Source organism: Mercenaria mercenaria, chromosome 17 (genome assembly GCF_021730395.1).
Source record: "Mercenaria mercenaria strain notata chromosome 17, MADL_Memer_1, whole genome shotgun sequence".
NCBI classification, from domain to species: Eukaryota; Metazoa; Mollusca; class Bivalvia; order Venerida; family Veneridae; genus Mercenaria; species Mercenaria mercenaria.
This window is the reverse complement of record NC_069377.1, coordinates 8145979-8169052: the sequence shown is the minus strand read 5'-3', so window position 1 is coordinate 8169052 and position 23074 is coordinate 8145979. Positions and strand designations below refer to the sequence as shown.

General features: G+C 34.6%; 1 protein-coding gene across 2 annotated transcripts; it reads left to right on the top strand.

Annotated features, from left to right (window-relative positions):
- The first annotated feature begins 113 nt into the window (after positions 1-113).
- LOC123536382 (bifunctional polynucleotide phosphatase/kinase-like) lies at positions 114-22801 on the top strand. Of its 2 annotated transcripts, none has more exons than XM_045319521.2 (18): positions 114-493; positions 2417-2598; positions 3268-3712; positions 4424-4563; positions 5276-5355; positions 6410-6491; positions 6768-6854; positions 7971-8042; positions 9091-9139; positions 9624-9691; positions 12604-12696; positions 13445-13513; positions 14274-14301; positions 14696-14757; positions 15726-15835; positions 16654-16741; positions 18851-18912; positions 21485-22801. In XM_045319521.2, exons 1-18 carry the CDS (start codon positions 235-237, stop codon positions 21606-21608), a joined length of 2100 nt encoding a protein of 699 aa, XP_045175456.2. In that variant the 5' UTR covers positions 114-234; the 3' UTR covers positions 21609-22801. The 2 variants fall into 2 exon arrangements, with proteins under 2 accessions (XP_045175456.2, XP_045175457.2); XM_045319522.2 differs by having other exon boundaries at positions 115-493; positions 2417-2595.
- The last annotated feature ends 273 nt before the right edge of the window (positions 22802-23074 follow it).

Here is a 23074-nt window from a genome sequence, read left to right as displayed (position 1 = left end):
AATTGCTGTATCAATATTAATATTCTACGGGTTAAAATGTCATACCGGGGTGTCGGAGACTCTTTTTGGTAGTTTTAGTTCTTTGGGTTAAAACAATGATTTCTTTTTGTATTTTTGACTCTTTTCAAAGGAGGCGATCGCGCAATTTTCCAATTTTTCAGAAATTTGGACAAATTCTAAAATATAACTTATTTCTGACATTCTTATCAACAGTAACAAATATGCCGTGTCTGAATGTTTCTTAGGCATGCTGTGGCCGACGTATGCCAAATTGCAATCCGCTGTAGAATTGTAATTTTGTCAGTTTGCAGGCCAACTGTGGGTTTTATTGAGCGAAGGTTTTCTTCAAAAATGTCGAGTATGAAATTTGCAATATCGCTTGTCTGCCCTGAAGGAAATCATGATCCAATTAAGCTTCCTCATAGAGAACTTGTCTATGTTGGTAGATCACCAGATACTCGCATTGTTGATCCAAGATGCTCCAGAAAACAGCGTAAGCAAATACTGTGTAATTTAATTAGAGTTGTATTAAAAAAGTGATATTTATCACAGACACTAACTGTGACTTAAGAGAGAGAGAGTAGCGTCAGACAACTCCACAGTGACCACTGCCAACTTTCAGGCAATGTCGAGCTGTATCACGCTACTAGCTATATCATATGGATTGGATTGAAACTTCAGAATGCGAATGCTTATCAGTCATCAGATCTGAAATAATGAAGATAGGATACTCTCAGTTGTATTTCAGTTGTGGGCTTTTTTGACTTGGAAATATCGGTTGAAGTTTTGCATGCAAGCAGTTATTAATGCCATAATATAATTTTAATTTTAACTTAAAAAATGTTTGACCAAGTCAAAATCAATGACAATGGTGACAAATAGGAGAGATCCCCGTGATGTCATGCACTAACACCTGTTTATCTGGTGGTGGGCTAAACAAGTGTTTTTACATTTTATGTGTGTGGGATCGGAATTTTTAATACATTTTTCGCTAATTTATGGATGTTAAAAATTCAAAAAGTTTTGAAATGCTTACGATTTTCATATTTTCTTATTTGAATATCTTTTTAAAATGAAAAACCGTTTTAAATGACATATGATTTTAATAGCGGTTTAACGATGTTCCAGAGTTTTAGAAAAAAACACTACAAGTTAAGCGTTCATAATTAATCCATTTTATTCGAAATAATAATTAAAAGTAATCAATAAATTGCTTGTTTTATATCATTTCCATTGATCAAAAAATTATTGATATCATTTGTGTTTTAAGAAAGTTTAAGCCGTTAGAAAAACATCGCTGTTTACAAAAAAACATGGACGCTTGGCATCTGCCCACCCGACCATTGTCTTATCAGTTCTAAAAATAGAAAATACAACGGATTTGTATACAAACACGATTTCTCCTATACCCTAGAGAACCAAACCAAATTGAGAGTATGCTCTTGTAGAGTGAGGCAAATACTTGAGATGATGATGATGAGAACAAAAAGAGACTGGGCCTCAACAGAACAACATTATTTGACCAATGAGAATAAATGTAACAATTCTCGATAACCAATGAAGTAAGCCTCTTGATAACCAATGAAGTAAGCCTTCACTAATTAAGAGGAAAGACCCAAATGTACAGAATTATCCACATTAATATTAAAGCAATTTTAAGCTTGTTAATTAAATATTTTAAAATTATTAAAATAAATCATTTACTGTGATGATCTGACACACATTTCAGTTTCCATAGCTATTTTTGTATTGTTAAAAAGTTACATGTTTATTCTTTTTCAGCTTAGCAATTTTGGTATGTAATCTATATTGTCCTGTAAAGCATCGTAGGTGGGGAAAATGAGTTATGTATGTCTGTAAAATTGTTGCCGGTTCTTTACGCACAGTCTGGTCAGGATCCATGCTGTTTGCTTTCAAAGCCTATTTCAATTAGAGAAACCATTAGTGAATAGCATGGATCCTGACCAGACTGCGTGGTCTAGATCCATGCTGGTCGCAAATGCACTATGTCGTTTTTCTCATGGTGCGGCTTATATTATGACATAATGTTCTCTTGAAAGTTAAAAGAAGAAAAACATGTTACATTTTAAAAGAAAAAAAAAGAGAAAAAAATAACCCCAACTAGAAGTGAACCCATGGCCTTGAGAAGAAACTAAAGCATAGTGATATTGAGTAGGTCTCTCTATAAACATGGATATTATTTGATATGAGTGAATAAATATCATATTAAGAAAATCGTTACATTTGATTTACTGACTGATCATTGTCAGAATGATAGGTGTGTTAATTCATATTAAAAATATTGAATCACACTAGAGTTTAAATTGATCTGCTCAGATGATACTTTATCCGAATTGAGTTTAATAATATTAATCCAATTATAGAAATTACATTGTTTCTTGTATTTTTTTTACAGTCCAATTAACAGCTGATCTGAACAGCGGAGATGTGCAAGCTGTGCAGTTAGGTCAGAACAGTTCGGCTCTAGATGGTATTGAGATGATTAAGGATAAAGTATACACAATGAAACCAACTTCTACACTACATGTGCTCACTGGGTGCTTTCCGCAGAAACTTGATGTGAAGAAGTTGAAGGTAGTTAGATGATGTTCCAGGGTTTTTTTTATTTTTATTTTTCATTGAAAAAAGGGGAAGAGCATGCACCTATTATTTCACTAAAATTTTAGTGAGGAGGGGGAAGTACTTGGTATTTTGGTAACTGGGAAGAAAAGTATGACAGAACATCAATTTCTAGTGTAGGTTGTTGTGGAACATGTTCAAGTAACATGTATTTATACAATGTATTCTTACAATGGCAGAAGTGCTAATGGACAAAGGTAAAATTATGAATACCATGCCTATTCTTAAATTTATGTATTATCCAGCAGATGCAGGTACTAACTTGGATGAGGACAACTAGCCTTTCAGTTTATTATGTCTCCCACCACACAGTGGTGTGGGAGACATATTGATTTACTCCTGTCTGTGTGTGTCTGTCTGTCACAAACCTTGTCCTTACTCTTAAGTCGAACATTTCTCATCCGATCTTCACCAAACTTGAACAAAATGTGTTTGACCATAAGACCTCGGCCAAGTTCGATAACTAGCCAAATCCGCCCAGGCATTTGAATTATTGCCCTTGAATAACTGATTGGATCCAGTCATCTAGGCCATGATTGGATCCACTCATCTAGCCCATCCAGAGAAACAAGGCAGTTGTGGGAGGCATGCCCATCTATAGTTAAACTTTAAAAAAAATAATTTTAGGAATCAGATGATAAAAAACACAGACACAAATCTGCCTCAGATGTTGAAACAACGAACCATGAAAGAAGTAAGCACCGATCATCAAGCTCCGGTTCAACTCCGAAAAGTTCTGGTACATCATCATTGAAATCATCTGGTTATGGTTCATCATCAAACTCATCACTTTCTGGTTCAAAGTCAAAATCATCAAGTACGGATTCATCATCGAAGTCTAGCAACAAAAGGCCCTCCTCTGGTGAAATTAATAACAGTGCTGCAAAAAAGCCTAAATTGAATGGTGATGGACATTCTGGCAGGAAAAGTTCATCAAAAGATTTTGCAGAAAATGACGATGATAGTGAACATATGAAAGATGTCGCAGCAAAATTACAGCTTCTGAAATCAAGTGCAAAAAATAAGAAGACTCCAACTAAATCCTCAACTTCTTCACATAGAGAGTTAAAAGGTAATTTTGTTTGTGCCATATTGCACAGTTCTGTCAAAATGTTTTATCTTTAATGTATTTTGAAATATTGACAAGATTAAGGATTTCAGTATTTTTCACCTGTCATGGAATTCTTTGCTCATTTTTGTCAAGTAAAGACTTGCTTTTTTGAGATTCATTCTTTAGAGAAACACTGTTACCAGACAGTAAACCAGCAGCTGCAAAATGTGAAGTTAGATTGACTTTTAAAAAAGGATTGGTTGCAATTTCTATTAGATTTAATTAGATTTAAAAATGATTTGGTTACAATAGTGCTGTGCTATTAATCACCAAGAAATGGGTATTTTTGCAGGTAAAGAAATCTTTATGTTATCTGCTTCTACTTTGCTTCATATTGTTTTAATTTTGTGCCTCTTTGAAGAAGAAAAGGTATATTTATTATTTTACCCATTATGGTCAGTCAGTGTTTGTTGTTCCTTCTGTCCATCTATTGGTATTAGTCACTTTGGTTTCCAATCAATAACAAGAGAATACTTTGGCTTACCGTGATCAAACTTTCCAAGTATACTTGCTTGTGATCAGTAGTGAACCATATTGTTTAAGGAAGCATTTAATGGCCAAACTTTGAAAGGTCAAGGTCAGTGTGACTACAAAACCACAAAATTCCATGCCCACAAAGTTATTTAGTACGGTATATGTTTGAAAACTGTTATTTAAAATATAACTATGTAGCTCCAGAAAATCCTGCCAAACAAGAGACATCTACTACCAAGAATGGTCCAGTATCCAAGGGTCCAGCCCCGGAGTCGAGATGGGATCAGTATGACACATTGTACGTCTTTACTGCAAAAGGACTTGAAAGTAGGAGAAAGGTAGCTTATACATTGTAAATTTTAACTCAGAATGAGGTTTATCTGATTGGTAATAGTTCTAGTTTTGTATAGTATACATTTTTATACTTAGCATTACTACAAGACTTACTTCATATTGTTTTTTCAAGAAAAGGATATTCCAGAGGAATATTTTGTTATTTTTCAGTTGATGAAATAAGGGAACCACACAAATCTTCAAATATAAACTTTAAAGTCAGTCCTGTTCATAATTTTGAGACACCATGTCTTTTAAATAATAGAGGGGGTTTTCAGTCAGGGGGATTTTGATAGCCATATAAATTTCATGAAGGGGATTGTGATAACCCAGATATTTTTTACTAGAAGGACTTAATTTTCTGTTAATTTCGCAGAGAGGATTATGATACCATTTGTAAAGCTAGAGGGGATTTCATAACATGCCATATTTTTTTTTTTCAGTGAAAGAGACTTTGATCAAGGGGATTTTGAAATACACTGTAATATTCCCTGCTTCATTTTATAAGTTGTGCAGGTCTTAAATCAGGAGAGAGTATCCATTATGGAAAGTTTGAATGCTGCATGTACCATACATTTTATCTGATTATTTGAAGGAGCATTTAGGTGAAAACATACCAATGAAAATAACGAAAGTAGTGTTAATTATGTCAGGATGGGGTGAGTTAGAGGGGAATATGAAAATCTGTGTAAAATGCATGGAATGTATAAATTTCAGGTTGCAGCATTTGATATAGATGGTACAATCATAACAACACAGTCTGGCAAAGTGTTCCCAACACATCCAGGTGATTGGAGGTAATATATTACTGTTTTGGTAAAACTGTCTGCAAAAAAGATGCTTACGCTTTTATGACAACAAAACATGTACAGTTTTCAAAAATGAGGTATAATTGCTTTAAGACACATTGGAGATGTTAGAAATGTTGCATTGAGGTACAAATGGTCCATATCGCTTCATGTCTCTGGTAACAAATTATTCTCAGAATATTTCGTCTGAGAGCATTATTTTCTTCATTTATAGCAGTGTCATTCAGAAAAATGGAAAAGGTGAAATAACGTCTGATAGTTAAAAAGGCTCTTCACCCACTCCAACTCCTGTGTTAATATTTGCCTATTTGCCTCAAAAACCTCCAAATCAGCCGATACACTTACATGTAGATGGTATCATTTTAAAGGTCCATTACTAAGGGAAAGTGAGTTGGCAATATTTTTCATAGCCAGTGCATAGACTTCTGCAAGACACTAAATAATGAAGATTGGCAGGTCAAAATTTACAGAAGGTCTTTGGAACTCAAAGAAATGTATGTGTATTATGTTGAAATTTCAATGAATCGACAGAATGACCCCCCAGGTCTTTTTAACTTTCTTCATACTTCATAGAAAAATAATTGTACATATACTGCGATTTATTTCAAATTTTTACATACCAACTTTCATTTTCCAATAAAATGAAATAGTTTCTGTGCTTTTATAAAGAAATTAAAATGTTCACTTTCCTTAGTATTGGACCTTTAAAACACAATGAATTTTAAGTGAAAACTGACAAGTTCCTATATTTTATTGTCTGATCAATTCCTGATAGCTTAAGAATGTATATTCTTGCATACCAGACTGGGATTTCTGGTGATTTCACTCGGCAGAGCCTCGTTACCACTAGAACAGTTACCCTCGAGTTGCATATTCCCATCTGCACGTACCACCAGTAAAAGAGTCTCGTAATCATATGAAAAAAAGGTTAAAAGTGATTGATATAAAAGTTAAACCAATACTTACATGCAGATAACTGGGCAATTTTCATGAAACTTGTTCAATATTCAGACTTTGTTGAAGTGTTCTCTATGTCTTTCAGACTTGTGTATTACAAGGACATTCCGAAAAAATTAAAGAAGTTGCATGAAGAAGGATATAAAGTCGTATTCATTACAAATCAGGCAAGTCTTTATAAAAGTTTGATTTTGTTTATGGCAAAACGTAAGGAGGATATTTCATCGACATTACAGAACATCAATGAAAATACCAAAAGACATTCTGTAGAAGTTATGTTGTCCAAATATTTTCTGTGAGTTTTAAGCGATACCTGCTTGAACGTTTCTGGTTTCAGAATTACCTGTTGAAGTGGATGATTTTAGAGGATGGATAAACTGGACATGGATTGAATATAAATAGCTGTAATTAAGATTGTTGTGTGTATCTATGCTATATTTCAGATGGGAGTGTCTAGAGGTAAAACCAACATTGCTGATTTGAAATCCAAGTTTATAGATTTAGTGGATGACATAGGAATTCCTATTCAGGTTAGTAAAAAAGAAATTAGAATATAATACAGACAATATTGTGAAATCATTTATTTAATTTTCACATGGGGCCTCCGTAGCCGAGTTGTTAAGGTCACTGACTACGACTCTCTCACTCGTCACAAATATGAATTTGAGCCTCAATCGAGGTATTGAATTCTTCATGTGAGGAAGCCGTCCAGCTGGCTTACAGAAGGCCGATGGTTTTACTTAGGTGCCTGCCCGTGATGGAATAAAGCACAGAGACAGAGGGCACCTTGGATCTACCTCCCACAGCAAAGCTGGAAAGTTGCCATATGACCTATAATTTTGGCTGTTCACTTAAACCCCCCCCCCCCCCCACTCCCCATCCCCCAAAGAAAAAAAAAAGTAATTTCCCAGTCCCATAATTGTGTAGTTTTGACAATAATGGCAATTTTACAGGGGATGTAAATTCATGAATTTTGACCTATGATGAGAATATGAATAGGAATTTTACTGCTTCATTAGGATTAGTTAACATGGATTGATTCAGCCAAGAAATCCATGAAAATTAGTCCACAATGAAAATTCATGATTTCACTGTAAATGGAAAATAGCTAAGCTGATTAAAGGATAAACTCAGTTTTAAATTTGTGGCAAACTTGCTTATTGTTTACAGACTTTGGACTTTGTTGTACAGTCTGATTATGATCTGCACTGTTTGCCATTCAGTCAGTATCTTTTTTGGTGTGTACCACTTAACAGTTAATGGTACTGTCTAAATTGAAAGATGGACAAGTTCATAATAGAAATTTAGCAGTGTAAGGGTTAAAATACAAGGTCTCTGCTGCCATATCCATGTACTCATTTTGTTTCAACACTGTACAGTCCAAAATATATTGCGTACATTTAGTTTACTCATTTTGATCATGTTTATTGTCTCATTCTAATTAGGTGGTGTTGAAGTTATCCCAAATGATCTGTCATGGTTGCACTTCACTGTTACTGGATATACATTGCGGTTTCTGTGTATGTCAGGTTTTATATTAATGGTAATGAATGTGACTAGGAAGCTCAGTACGTTTACATCATTTTCTCCATGATATTGAAAAATAAAAATTCTTCAGTTCCTTCATTTGTTCAGTGTATTTTTAGATCCTGGTATCAACAAAGAGTGGTCTGTATAGAAAACCTTGCCCTGGAATGTGGAACTTCCTCACAGAAAAGGTTTGTATCTATATCTGGTCTAACAGGTGTGAGTTGCTGAATAGCATTGTGCCTTAGGACATTCATTTTCAGTGTTTATGTTTGTTTGTTTTATTGGTTTTATGCCGTTTTTCAACAGTATTTCAGTTATGTAACGGTCGGCAGTTAACCTAACCAGTGTTCCTGGATTCTGTACCAGTACAAACCTGTTCTCTGCAAGTAACTGCCAACTTCCCCACATGAATCAGAGATTGAGAACGAATGATTTCAGACACAATATCTGTTATCAGATTGTCACGGAGAACAAACGCCTTGCCCAGGGATCGAACTCATGACCGTGCAATTTGTAGATCAGTGCTCTCACTATTTAGCTAAGCAGGCGAGATTTTCAGTGTTTAAGCAGAGAAATAGTTACTGGGTTTTTCAGGATGTAGGTTTTCTGCATCCCTGACGCACTTTTGCTGCTTTGAACTCGCATTTTTTAGCGCCTCTGCGTCCACTGGACCCACAAAATCTGTCACGAAACTCCTTTGCGCTGAAACCTCCTTTGTGCCTTTTGATACTCTTTTTTGGTAATTTTTGCGATCAAAATTGTCACAGCGCTTGCGCAAATATGATACTGCATAATTGAAAGTGTCTGCTTGATGTATTCTAATCATGACTTCCCAAACCAGCAAAGGTCGCCAAGTTTCTGTTGCCGATATGTCATAGAGACAGTAAGACTATAGCCTACATGTAGGTCAGGGACGCAGAAAACCTGTGTCCGGGAAAATCCTGAACTAGCTTGCACAAGAGTGATTTATGCAAATAAGGATGTGAATGCAAACTATTACAATTCATGTATTTTCTTATGTATACTCACCTGCCCATGTAGCAAGATGAGAAGTTTTGATAAAAGGAAATATTGTATTCTGTCATGGTCTAGATTTTAAGACATGCTGGAATGTTTTCTAAATGGCTTTGAATGCTACATATGTTTATTCTTTATTTGTCAATAGAAAGTGTGTTCTTTATTTGTCAGTTAAATGTGTTCTCTCTTTGTCAGTTAAATGTGTTCTCTCTTTGTCAGTTAAATGGTGGAATTGAAGTGGAACTGTCACAGAGTTTTTATGTTGGAGGTATGATAGAAAATTAGACAGTTATGAAATTGACCAGTGGCAAGGTTGCATTGTTAAACTTTAGCCTCCTGGCAGCAAGCGATTCTACCTTTGTGACCAGTGCAGACAAAGTTCGCTATTCATTTAGTAAATTTCAGTGAACACCCTTCGAATAATAAATGGTGTTGCCCAAATTAATTGATGGACCAGTCAATTTTAGAAATTTAGCAGGCTAAAGGTTAAACTGATTTCCAGATTCAGTTATGTAACCTTGGAAACAGAAATCAGTGCCCACAACAAATGAAATCAGATGCTATAAATTTTCAAAATCCTTGCGGTTTTACCTGAAGAGATATATAAAAACTGGTATGTGGGCTGTGCACAAATTCTGTTGTTTCTACTGAGCTGATTTAATTTGATATGTGATCTATTAATATATTAAGGTGCAGATGTTGATAGAATGCCCTGTTGTAAGTTTTGAAGTTAATGACCTATACTTTTGTAGATGCTGCTGGCAGACCTAAAGACTGGGCACCTAAGAAGAAAAAAGACTTCTCTTGCAGTGATAGGCTGGTAACTACTTGCTTTATGCATGATTATATTGTATGTTTGTTGATTTTTTCAGTGTGAAGAAACATTATCTTTCTTAGTGGAACTGAATGCTGAGTGGTTAGCAAGATTCGAACATTGCCAGTTTTTTGGCTTGACTATTCATAGAATAGTCTAGCTATTCTACTCACCCTGGCGTCGGCATCCCACCTTGGTTAAAGTTCTACATGCAAGTATATATGGTTATAATTTAAAGGCATATAGCTTTGAAACTTATTTTTTCTTTTTCTAGGTCAATTACCAACCTCACTGGGTCAAGTCCCATAACTCTCACATGTATTTTGGGCAAATTATGCTCCCTTTTGGACTTAGAAAATTCTGGTTAAAGTTTTAAGTGCAAGTTACTGTCTGCAGAACAAATGCAGATATTAAATTGAAACTTCACATGCTCCTTCGGGGTTATAAAACTAGTTGATTGCATTAGGTCCCATAACTCGTGCATTTTGGGCAAATTATGCCCAGTTTTGAACTTAAAACTTTTGGTTAAAGTTTTGCATTCAAGTTACTATCTCCAAAACTAATGCAGGTACTGGATTGAAACTCTATAGATATTTTCACATTTACGGTAATATTTTCCTGCTTCTGGGACAATAATCCGAATAGTTAAGCATTGGTTGTCTTACGGACAGCTCTTGTTAGCTTGACTATTCGAAGAATTAGTAGAGCTATCCTACTCACCACAGCGTCGGCGTCACACCTTGGTTAAGTTTTTCGTACCAGTCCACATTTTGACAAAGTCTTTTGAGATAAAGCTTTGAAACTTTCAACACTTGTTTACCACCACCATGGCCAGTTATAGGCAAGAGCACATAACTCCATCATGGATTTTGGCTGAATTATGGCACCTTTTGACTTAGAAATCATGGTTAAGTTTTTCGTACCAGTTCATATTTTGACAAAGTCTTTTAAGATAAAGCTTTGAAACTTTCAACACTTGTTTACCATCACCATGGCCAGTTATAGGCAAGAGTACATAACTCCATCAAGGATTTTGGCTGAATTATGGCCCCTTTCAACTTAGAAATCTTGGTTAAGTTTTTCGTACCAGTTCGTATTTTGACAAAGTCTTTTGAGATAAAGCTTTGAAACTTTCAACACTTGTTTACCATCACCATGTCCAGTTATAGGCAAGAGTACATAACTCCATCAAGGATTTTGGCTGAATTATGGCCCCTTTCGACTTAAAAATCTTGGTTAAGTTTTTCGTACCAGTTCGTATTTTGACAAAGTCTTTTGAGATAAAGCTTTGAAACTTTCAACACTTGTTTACCATCACCATGTCCAGTTATAGGCAAGAGTACATAAGTCCATCAAGGATTTTGGCTGAATTATGGCCCCTTTCGACTTAAAAATCTTGGTTAAGTTTTTCGTACCAGTCCACATTTTGACAAAGTCTTTTGAGATAAAGCTTTGAAACTTTCAACACCTGTTTACCATCACCATATCCAGTTATAGGCAAGAGTACATAACTCCATCAAGGATTTTGGCTGAATTATGGCCCTTTTTGATTTAGAAATCTTGGTTAAGTTTTCCGTACCAGTTCATATTTTTTGTAAAGTGTTTGACATATGGCTTTGAAATTTTTATCACTTGTTCAGTATAATAGTCTCTACTGTAGGAAAGAGTACATAACTCTGTCATCTATTTTGGCTGAATTATGGCCCTTTTTTGACTTTGAAATTGGTTCTGTTTTCATACAAGTCCACGTTTTGTCAAAACTATTTGACATATGGCTTTTAAACTTTGAACACTTGTTTATCACTATTATTTTAATCCGTAGGCAAGAGTATCTAACTATTTTGACTGAATTATGGCCCTTTTTGGACTTTGAAATTGGTTCATACATTGCCATTTAGTGCAAGACTTATCGAAATCAAAGAAATACAGGAACATTGTTTGTCTAATCTATTTATTTCTTTTGTCTGAATATCTGTGGAAATATTTTGACCCCATTCTTCAATCAATTCTTCGAATAGTCGAGCGCGCTGTCATCAGACAGCTCTTGTTATTCTTTAAAATGGATCTGTTAGGCTGGTTCAGTGTTGTTCACCATTCATGCCTAAAAAAGTTCAAAGACAATAACTGAGGGGTATTCCAGCAACATTTTAGCTTGGAAGTAACATTATTACTGTTGTGAATGTGACTGTAAACACTATTAATTCAATTTCTGTTTATTTTTGCTTGGACACTGTTTATCATGACATTGTTTTGTAATATGATGATTTTTCTTCAGTTCTTAGAAACCTTTTGTGGCTTTTTAGCGCACCTGAGCCAAAGGCTCATGGTGAGCTTTGGTGACCGCTCAGTGTCCGTTGTGTGTTGTCCTTCATGTGTCCGTCAACATTTTCTAAAAAAAAATCTTCTTCTTGAAAACAACTGGGCAGAATTGCATCTTCACAGGAATGGTCCTTGGATGGCCCCCTTTCAAAATTATTCAAAGAATTGAATTCCATGCAGAATTCTGGTTGCCATGGCAACCAAAAGGAAAATCTTTAAAAATCTTCTTGTCCAAAACCGCAAGGCGTAGAACCTTGATATTTGGCATGTGACATCATCTTATGGTCCTACTGACTTACTTTCTTAATATTTTAGCATCAGTTTGATATTTGGAACATGTAGCTGATATTACTCGGGTGAGTGATCCAGGGTCATCATGACCCTCTTGTTTGTGGGAGATGGGCCTTTAAGCAAGATATGAATAAATTGTTTCCACTGCATAACATGTTTTCTCACGGCTTAGCTTAGTGACATCTTTTGTTTGCATTTACCAGAACTGTACATGTATGGTAGTTTAGCAATACTTCACAAAATGCTGAAATATTTTATACAGGTTTCCTATTTCTTTACTTCATGCACTTTCTCTTGATGCTTCACAGTTTGCATTGAATATTGGTATAGAGTTCAAGACACCTGAAGAATATTTCCTTGGTTACCCATCAACAAAATACAGCATGCCAGAATTTGATCCGGTATGTATATTAATTGTTACATCTGAGATAATTCTTAAAGTTGGGAGCTTGCTTGTTCTGGGCATTTATATAGCTTGAGATATTGCTCCTGCTCTCAGGTTCTCTATTTCCTTCTGTGCTTCGGTTTAACAGATTTTTATGTGTGTGATGTGCCTTTAACACCTATTTTTTGCAACTCCTAAGTTATGTAAAAGCAACCACTTGTCCTACCAAGCGTTCTTTGATTTCCAACCAGTTCTTACTTTTTTTTTCTCTATGCATAACTGACAACATTCTTTAATAAATTGGAAATGAAAGAAAAAATGAAATAACAAGCATTGCCCTGGGAGAAATCTTTATGGAGCACATGGCGTTATCTGAAGGTTAGAATGCACCCCCCTGTGCTCTACTTACTGGTCTAACCTTGCAGGCTAATTATTTAAATGTAAGGAAGTTGTGAAAAAAAAACCCAACATGAAGCAAATTGCTTTGTACAAGTTCAAGGTAAAGGATAACACATTGGGTGTTTTTGCCATTATGTTATTTTGTTAATTTGGAAAATAGTGCGGAATATTACAAACACAATTTGGATAGTTTTAGTTTTAAGATTTTTTTCTGAGTGAGAAATGGTCAAGAGGAGAGAGCAGCAGATTTCTAATCCTCTGTATCTGAGCCTCTAAAATACCATTGTTCTACTTGGATACAGAGTAGCTTTGATCTAATAATGAAAATTGAAGTTTTGCTGTCAATTTTAATTTCTACATTTCAGAGGAAAATCAGTCCAAAAACACAATTATTGGATCCAGCAGATGCTAGACTAACTTCAGGAAGCATGGAGGTATGTTGTTTGTGGCGTTTGCTTGAAATGTTTTACCGTAGTTCATGTTTTTCCTGTACTGAAATTTACTTTATCCTCTGAACTCATTCATTTTTGAGCCCCTCACCATTGTTGGTTAGAGCCTCACTTGGGGCATTGAATTCTTCATGTGAGGAAGCCTTCCAGCTAGCTTACAGAAGGTCGGTGGTTCTAGCCAGTGCCTGCCTGCATGAAATAATGCATGGAGGGGCACCTAGGGTTTTTCTCCACCATCAAAGCTGGAAAGTTGCCATTTGACTTATAATTGTGTCAGTGTGACAGTAACCCATCAGAAAGAATAATCATTCAGTTTTGAAGTGATTATGCATGTTATGTATTCTACAACAAATTACACTGAATTTCTTTCTTTTGGAGAATCTCATATACAAAGTAAGGATTTATAGTGGTATACACTAGGAAATTACTGAATATACTTGTTGATAAAACAACCGGGTAAAATGAAAAGTTGGTTACTGCTTCATTTAGAATGAAATTAAGAATTAGTTGTGAATTAAATATAGTCATATGAAACATGTTTAGTTTCTTTATGTAAACTTTGTGAGCACCTTGGAAATTTGTTTGTATGATTCAGTATCGTAGTTCAAACAAGATCTGTAGAGACTTTGCAAAGACAGTTCAGTGTGAGCTATTTGAAATCCGGCTAATGAAAGTTGGAAAATATTTGGTTTTTCAGGCCTTGTGGATGAATACACATATATTTAAAGTTTGTACTGTTTTACAGGTTATTCTGCTGGCTGGGTTCCCAGCATGTAAGTATACTGTTATGCCTTTTATTATCAATATTAATTAGTTTTAATGCCATGTTTGAAGAGTGCTGTACTTTCAGATATAGATAATATTTGTTTGATTAGGTCTTTGCTTCAGTAATGGTATTAAATTTACCATTTTGGCACCTGAAGGTAACATATACAGTCAAACCTGTATTAAACAGCCAGCCAAAGGAGGACACAGTCTGGCTGATAAGGTAGTTGACTGCTTAGGACAAAATTACATTTGAACAGGAAGTTAATTTTGGAAGTTAGCTGATTGGCTGCTTAAGGCAGGCGGTTACTTAACAAAGTGGTTGCTAAGGGAGGTTCAATGGTTTAATGCTTAACAAATGCTTTTGAGTTTACTGTTGAATTTGTATATTCTATTTTTTAGCTGGAAAATCATTCTTCGCAAAGAAATATCTTGAGCCTAAAGGATATGTTGTTGTAAACAGGGTAAGTAGAGAGAAAATGTAGTCGCTAATATAAATGTCTACCAAATGACAGTGGGTACTTCCCAACACATAAGCACAACTTAGAAAGGCCTTTGTTTCTTGTTTTATCAAATCTTGTGTATACGACATTGTCATTCACTGTACATTATAAACTAATCTGGCTTCATGGTCAAGCATTTACCAAACATGAATATTACTTTTTCTTATACAGTTGATAAATTTGTCATAACTTTTAATAGTTGTACTGTTATGCGATAATGTTTGCTTCACAGGGCCTTGATTAATGCTTTACAAATTCTTTTACTGATCACCCTGTTAGTTGGGCTGTCCAGAAATTTCCTTGTATGCCTGCAACTTTTCATCAGTTATCATGTTGTTCCTTGAAACAATTGATCGAATTGCAATAATTATTATTAGAGCAAGATCCCTTGAAGTATTTCATTCTTGTAGCTATTGAGTTGCTTTCTTACTTTAATTGCTTCATAACAAAGAATGATAATTTATTTTATATATATTAGCCCAGTTGTTCAAAAGCGTGATTCCCTATGACGAATTTGTTAAGGTCATTTGCCCGTCTGCTGCAGAAGTTTGTTAGTTTTACTCAGGTGCTTGCCTTTGCCTAAAACAATGTATGATGGTCCTTCAGAATCACCATATGCTCCAAAATTATGTCCGAGCAACTAAATAACTAACTGACGAAACAAATCATGTAATTTGTATTGAAGCACCTGTGCTTAACCCTAACCATGCTAAATTTCTATAATGAACTTGTCCATCTTTCAATCTGGACAGTACCAACTGTTTAAAGGGATGCATACCAAAAATATACTGACTGAATGGCAAACAGTGCAGGTCATGATCAGACTGCACGGATGTGTAGTCGGATCATGATCTGCACTGGTCGCAAAGGCAGAATCAGTTGTGTTCAGCATAAGAGTTAACATAAATACGTATAAAAATACCTTTCAGGATACACTTAAAACATGGCAAAAGTGTGTAGCATTATGTAAGGACAGCCTGAAGAAAGGAAAAAGTGTAGTTGTAGATAATACTAACCCAGATGTGGAGTCAAGAGCAAGGTATTATTCTGATATAATCATGTAGATATTACTTTTCTTGGTAACGTATTATTCGTAAAATTTAAAACAAAGGATTGTCTAATTTTCTGAAAATCAAGGTCAAATAATGGACTTAACAAAGATGAATGTAACAGTCTGAAATATCTTATAAACAGTTACTTAAAGACAAGAAACAAAAACTAGTACAAGCTTTTCCTAATGTTTTTCAAATTGTTCATTTGGAAAAACTTTTAGATGAAGGTAAGTTTTGACTGGACAATTCACTTCAATTCATTAAGTATGTCTTTGTGAAAATAAATTTTGATATCTTTGGAATGTTTTTAATACTTGTGTGAAACTAAGTCCTCTGGATTTCTTGGTTCCATCAATACAAGATATAAAATTCTAGCAAACAAGCAAATTTCCTATTCTTTCATCTTGGTAAGCGGACATCTGCTAATTCATATTCCAGTGCAGCAGTTATGGCATTCTACGAAATTTTGAACCCTCAAAAAATGATTTTACAGTATACAGTCTGAGAATGACAGTAATAAACTAAAGGTCGGCTTCCATGCCAAAGTGTTTATTGTCTTTGACTGAAACACCTGCCCCTAGAGTATGTGGGTTTGTATAGAATTCTTCAGCAGGCTTGCGGAAGGTTGGTGGTTCTACCAAGGTGCCTGTCTTGGCTTGAAGGGCACATGGGATCATCTTTCACCAACAAAAATTTAAAAAAGTGATCATATCACATGACATAAAATTTTTTGTAACTCTAAATTCAATAAAAACAAAAATCGAAAATGTTTTTACAGTTTTATGAATGAGTTTACATATTTCAGGTATATACAGGCAGCATCAGCCAGTGGGGCGCCTTGTAGATGTTTTGTTTTCACTACTTCATTTGAACATGCAAAGCACAATGAGAGGGTAAGATATTCCATGCTATATTGTGTTTCTGAAATATGACTTTACCACTTTTATATATCAGAGCTTACTACAGCATGAAAGCTGTACTAAAGCAATGAAATTCACATTAATTTATTAAAGTAAAAGTTGCTTAATAAACCATTCCCTATTCAGTATGACCACATGACCTTTTATATCACAATTGCTGGTCTATAGTTTGTGCTGTATAACTTGTCTTTAATCAGCACATGTTTTCTGGAGAAGTTAGTAAAAAAAGCCTTAATATTGTGAAGAACAATTTCTGATGTCATATAATAAAACACTTATTGAATGGCTTGTGGGTCAATAAGTCGAGTGTGTACTGTTGTTAAGATGTTTCAAAAAGGCTGAAATATCAACTGGCGAAAACATGCATTGTTATTGTTGCTTGCTTAAAATGTTAACACTGTCATTCTTCAAAGAAATGTTTTTACATGTACATAGTCAACATTGTATAAAATGAATCATATTTTATACCAATTCAATGAAAACAAAAGTCACACTCCTGAAATAAAACAACTTGAATGTCCACTATAGATATTACTCTCATTTTGAACTCATTGGAGGCTCTAAATACCATAACAGACTGAGTGTGATTGTAGATTTAAGAGTCCAAATTTTCTGCCTTTGATAAAGTTATAGTTGTTGCATTCCATTGCCTGTGACTGTTTTGACCCCATAGGTGGAGCTTTATAAAGGTCTCTGTTCGTGATTGATCTGTGATTGTTTTTTTTTTCGAAGAAAATGTAGAGCTATTGCACTCGCCCCGGCGTCGGCGTATGGTTAAAGTCAGATATCTCTGTTACTGTCAAAGCTATTGGCTTGCAACTTAAAATAGTTATTTACTATCAAAGTTTACACCAGGAGAAATAATCTCCATAACTCTGATTTGAATTTTGACAGAATTATGCCCCTTTTTAACTTAGAATTTTTGGTTAAAGTTTTTGATAAAGTCAAATATCTCTGTTACTATCAAAGCTATCCGCTTGAAACTTAAAATAGTTATTTACTATTAAAGTCTACACCAGGAGAAACAATCCCCATAACTCTGGTTTGAATTTTGACAGAATTATGCCCCTTTTTAACTTAGAATTTTTGGTTAAAGTTTTTGATAAAGTCAAATATCTCTGTTACTATCAAAGCTATTGACTTGAAACTTAAAATACTTAATTTACTATCAAAGTCTACACCAGGAGAAACAATCCCCATAACACTGAATTGAATTTTGACAGAATAATGCCCCTTTTTAACTTAGAAATTTTGTTAAAATGTTTGATAAAGTCAAATATCTCTGTTACTATTAAAGCTTTTGACTTGAAACACAAAATAATTATTTACTATCAAAATCTACACCAGTAGACAAAATTCCTTTAACTGGTTTGAATTTTGACAGAATTATGCCCTTTGTAACTTAGAATTTTTAGTTAAGTTTTTGATAAAGTCAAATATCTCTGTTACTATCAAAGCTTTTGACTTGAAACTTAAAATACTTATTTACCATTAAAGTCTACACCAGGAGAAACAATCCCCATAACTCTGTTTGAATTTTGACAGAATTATGCCCCTTTTAACTTAGATTTTTTTGTTAAAATTTTTGATAAAGTCAAATATCTCTGTTACTATTAAAGCTTTTGACTTGAAGTTCAAAATAGTTATTTACTATCAAAGTCTACACCAGGAGACACAATTCTCATAACTATAATTTGAATTTTAACAGAGTTATGCCCCTTTTTAACTTGGATTTTTTTTTTTTACTGGCAAAGTTCAAATTCAGAGTCAAGCACTGAGAAAAGTCGAGCGCGCTGTCTTAACGGACAGCTCTTGTTTATATTGCAAGCCAATACCGTACGATACAAAAAATTATCATTATACCAGACATTGACAATAGTAAGGTAGCATTGTGATGCGTATTGTCGCTGGTATTTTACAATTTTGCCAATTTTCAGATTGATTACAAAAAAAGTGTGCAGCATTAGATCACTTAAAACAGTATGAAGAAAAAATTGTTAAAGATAAAAAACTGTGATTTATTTCTTAAATATTGTGTTTTTTCTTTATAATTGGTAATATGAGAAAATAATTTTATTTCAGTTCCGGGAGATAATTGACAAGACACATGATGCAATCAATGACATGATTATGAACTCCTTTAAGTAAGTTCAGTTGTAAAATTTGAATAATTTATCGATACTTACCTTCAGCAGGGAAGACACGTGCCTACCTCAAGATATGATACAAATTTGTTTCAGGAGAAATGTTTTATAAAAACTGTCTAATTTTTTTGGCCCACATACATATTCATAATTTTAACATGTCCAAAACATTGCAGAATGATAATAATTTCACTTGGACAATGATTACATTGTACTCGGACTTTAGCATAGACACCCTGTGTGAAATCTCAAACTTTAAACTAAAATCAAAGTATAGTAATAAATTCATTTAATATATCAATAAAACTTCAAAAAACTGCAGTTTGAAGCATCATCTGTGGCATATGCAGTCAAAATTCTAACTGGATTTCTGAAATAATGTGATGTTTATATTCTTAAAAAAAAAGACTTATCAAGAGCCTACAAGTTTCTGTCACTCGTATCTCAAAAAGAATTTGACTTATAGCAGTCAGTAAGTAAGGTAACTATTGTCCTACAGACACAAATCTAGATGAATAAACTATTCCATGAAATTATCATAAAGGAAAAAACTAAATTGTAAATGTTTGAATCTTAAAATAGTAAACACTTTACCAGATTGCCAGATTGTTTAGATTTTTAGCTCACCTGTCACAAAGTGACAAGGTGAGCTTTTGTGATCGCGCAGTGTCCGGCGTCCGTCGTCCGTCCGTCAGTCCGTGCGTGCGTGCGTGCGTGCGTCCGTAAACTTTTGCTTGTGACCTCTCTAGAGGTCACATTTTTCGTGGGATCTTTATGAAAATTGGTCTGAATGTTCATCTTGATGATATCTAGGTCAAGTTCGAAACTGGGTCACGTGCCATCAAAAACTAGGTCAGTAGGTCTAAAAATAGAAAAACCTTGTGACCTCTCTAGAGGCCATAATTTTCAATGGATCTTCATGAAAATTGGTCAGAATGTTCACCTTGATGATATCTAGGTCAAGTTCAAAACTGGGTCACGTGCTTTCAAAAACTAGGTCAGTAGGTCTAAAAATAGAAAAACCTTGTGACCTCTATAGAGGCCATATATTTCACAAGATCTTCATGAAAGTTGGTCAGAACGTTCTCCTTGATGATATCTAGGTCAAGTTCGAAACTGGGTCACGTGCCATTAAAAACTAGGTCAGTAGGTCAAATAATAGAAAAACCTAGTGACCTCTCTAAAGGCCATATTTTTCATGGGATCTGTATGAAAGTTGGTCTGAATGTTCATCTTGATGATATCTAGGTCAAGTTCGAAACTTGGTCAACTGCGGTCAAAAACTAGGTCAGTAGGTCTAAAAATAGAAAAACCTTGTGACCTCTCTAGAGGCCATATATTTCATGAAATCTTCATGAAAATTGGTCAGAATTTTCACCTTGATGATATCTAGGTAAAGTTCGAAAGTGGGTCACATGCCATCAAAAAGTAGGTCAATAGGTCAAATAATAGAAAAACCTTGTGACCTCTCTAGAGGCCATATTTTCCATGGGATCTGTATGAACGTTGGTCTGAATGTTCATCTTGATGACATCTAGGTCAAGTTTGAAAGTGGGTCAGGTGCCATCAAAAACTAGGTCAGTAGGTCAAATAATAGAAAAACCTTGTGACCTCTCTAAAGGCCATATTTTTCAACAGATCTTCATGAAAGTTGGTCTGAATGTTCATCTTGATGATATCTAGGCCAAGTTCAAAACAGGGTCATGTGCGGTGAAAAACTAGGTCAGTAGGTCTAAAAATAGAAAAACCTTGTGACCTCTCTAGAGGCCATACTTGTGAATAGATCTCTATAAGAATTGGTCAGAATGTTCATCTTGATGATATCTAGGTCAAGTTCGAAAGTGGGTCACGTGCCGTCAAGAAGTAGGTCAGTAGGTCAAATAATGAAAAAACGTTGTGACCTCTCTAGAGGCCATTTTTTTCATGGGATCTGTATGAAAGTTGGTCTGAATGTTTATCTTGATGATATCTAGGTCAAGTTCGAAACTGGGTCAACTGTGATCAAAAACTAGGTCAGTAGGTCTTGAAATAGAAAAACCTTGTGACCTCTCTAGAGGCCATACCCTTGAATGGATCTTCATGAAAATTGGTCAGAATGTTCACCTTGATGATATCTAGGTCAAGTTTGAAACTGGGTCACGTGCCTTAAAAACTAGGTCAATAGGTCAAATAATTGAAAAACCTTGTGATCTCTCTAGAGACCATATTTTTCAATGGATCTTCATGAAAATTGGTCAGAAATTTTATCTTGATAATATCTAGGTCAAGTTCAAAACTGGGTCACATGAGCTCAAAAACTAGGTCACTATGTCAAATAATAGAAAAAACGACGTCATACTCAAAACTGGATCATGTGGGAAGAGGTGAGCGATTCAGGACCATCATGGTCCTCTTGTTTCTTTTAATTTATTTGTGCTTCAAAATGAGCACACAGTTGTATAATAATTTTTAAAGTATTAAATGTCTTTAAGAAATAGTGAATTGATGTAACCTGATTTTTTTGCTTAAATATACATGAAATCATTTTTTTTTTCCATGTTAAAATATAACTGATTTTTTCCTTTCAATTCAGGAAGAAGTATGTCCTACCCGAAAAGAAGGAAGGTTTTTCAGAAGTTGTGAAAGTGAACTTTGTTCCGAAATTTAAAGACCCTAAATTAGAGGAACTTTATAGAAAATTTCTTCTAGAAAAGTGATAATGATCCAGGATAACTGTCCATTGTGAGCTGTTTTGAAAACTATTACTGTCAGTGATAGGGAAGAAAGAATAATACCTTGAAGAAGTTGTCGTCTTTTTCCATCTGTGAAGAAGTTATTGAATATTTATGTTGATGAAGACATTGAATATTCATGTTGATGAAGCTATTGAATATTCATGTTGATGAAATTATTGAATACTCGTGTCTAATATTGTCTGTGGTGCCATCTGTTCATGTATAAACATGGGAGACAAGTTGCTACAGATGAAAGATAGCTTTGTGTTCCTTTTGTTATGAAATTTCTGTCCTGTCTCAGTTTATATATCAAGACTGTGGCACAGGATTTTAACAGTCTGAGTAGGAAAGAACTGCACAAGAAGAAAATAGAGTTGATTGTTAGAGTTTGCTTTTAGAGAATTTTACATTGCATTTTCTTTTGGGCATTAAGCTAGACTTATGGTTCATGTAAGGTATTTGCAAATGAAACTTTCATTTTGGAATTTTACGCTTAGTAGACCTTTGTCATATACACCTGGGCCCGGTTGTTCGAAACTTTAACCGGCTGTTAAACTAACCTCCGGTTAAATTTTGATTCAAAATACTAGGCTTGGTGGGACACACTAGTATGATGTATGAAGCTTAAAATAGAAAAACCAATAAACAACATTTCTCAAGAACCACTTGATGGATCTTCATCAGACTATGTTGCATCCTTGTATAGACCTCATTCAATTTTCTTTAAATGATACTGCTTCACCTCTTAGCTAAAACTAGAAATACTTTCAGACAACTTTATATTTGTTTACAAAACTTGATCTGTAGCATCTAAGATTCAAGATACAATATGTCTTGACATATTGCTGGTAAAATGGTCCTAGTCAGATGAGCTACTTGGGGCCATTATGGCCATCTTGCTTTAATTTCGTGTACTTTCTGATTTTTACCGGTAACTGTCATAAGTTCAGCTTAACTGAAGATGTTTAATAGCTAGGACTCAACAAAAATTTCAAATATTTGGGTGTCTCTTTACTTGGGAGAGGGTCTTCATTTTGGGGAGAGTTTGCTTTTATCAGCTATTGTCCAGATTCTTCTGTGTTAAATTGGTGGTTAGAAGACGGCCTTCTTGCCTTCTGTAATTACTATATGGGTTTGAGAATTACATTACTTGAAAATAAAAGTTGAAAAAGTAATGCAGCTTTATATTTTCACTTTTCTCCAAAAGAACTTAATATTACAGTAAATTTGCATCTGTTTAGTGTCTCTGTGAAAAATAGAGTTATCCTAGTAGACTGTAGAATCTATACAGTCTGTTCATCCCTTAGATCAGCCTTGCTTTTTTTGTATATTTTATTTTCCATTGCCTTTTTGGCAGAAAAGGGGGACATAGAAATTGGCAATCAATTACACTTTGTATTTGGTCCATAACTGTTATCAAGCAGCACGACAGTCTGCCTTTGTGACTA

Bases quoted from the DNA above. Each gene is read 5' to 3' on its own strand.
- LOC123536382 (XM_045319521.2), top strand. From the start codon at position 235: ATGTTTCTTAGGCATGCTGTGGCCGACGTATGCCAAATTGCAATCCGC. The intron at 4,564-5,275 runs GTAGCTTATACA...TATAAATTTCAG, and splicing joins GACTTGAAAGTAGGAGAAAG to GTTGCAGCATTTGATATAGA. The intron at 14,758-15,725 runs GTAAGTAGAGAG...AATACCTTTCAG, and splicing joins GATATGTTGTTGTAAACAGG to GATACACTTAAAACATGGCA.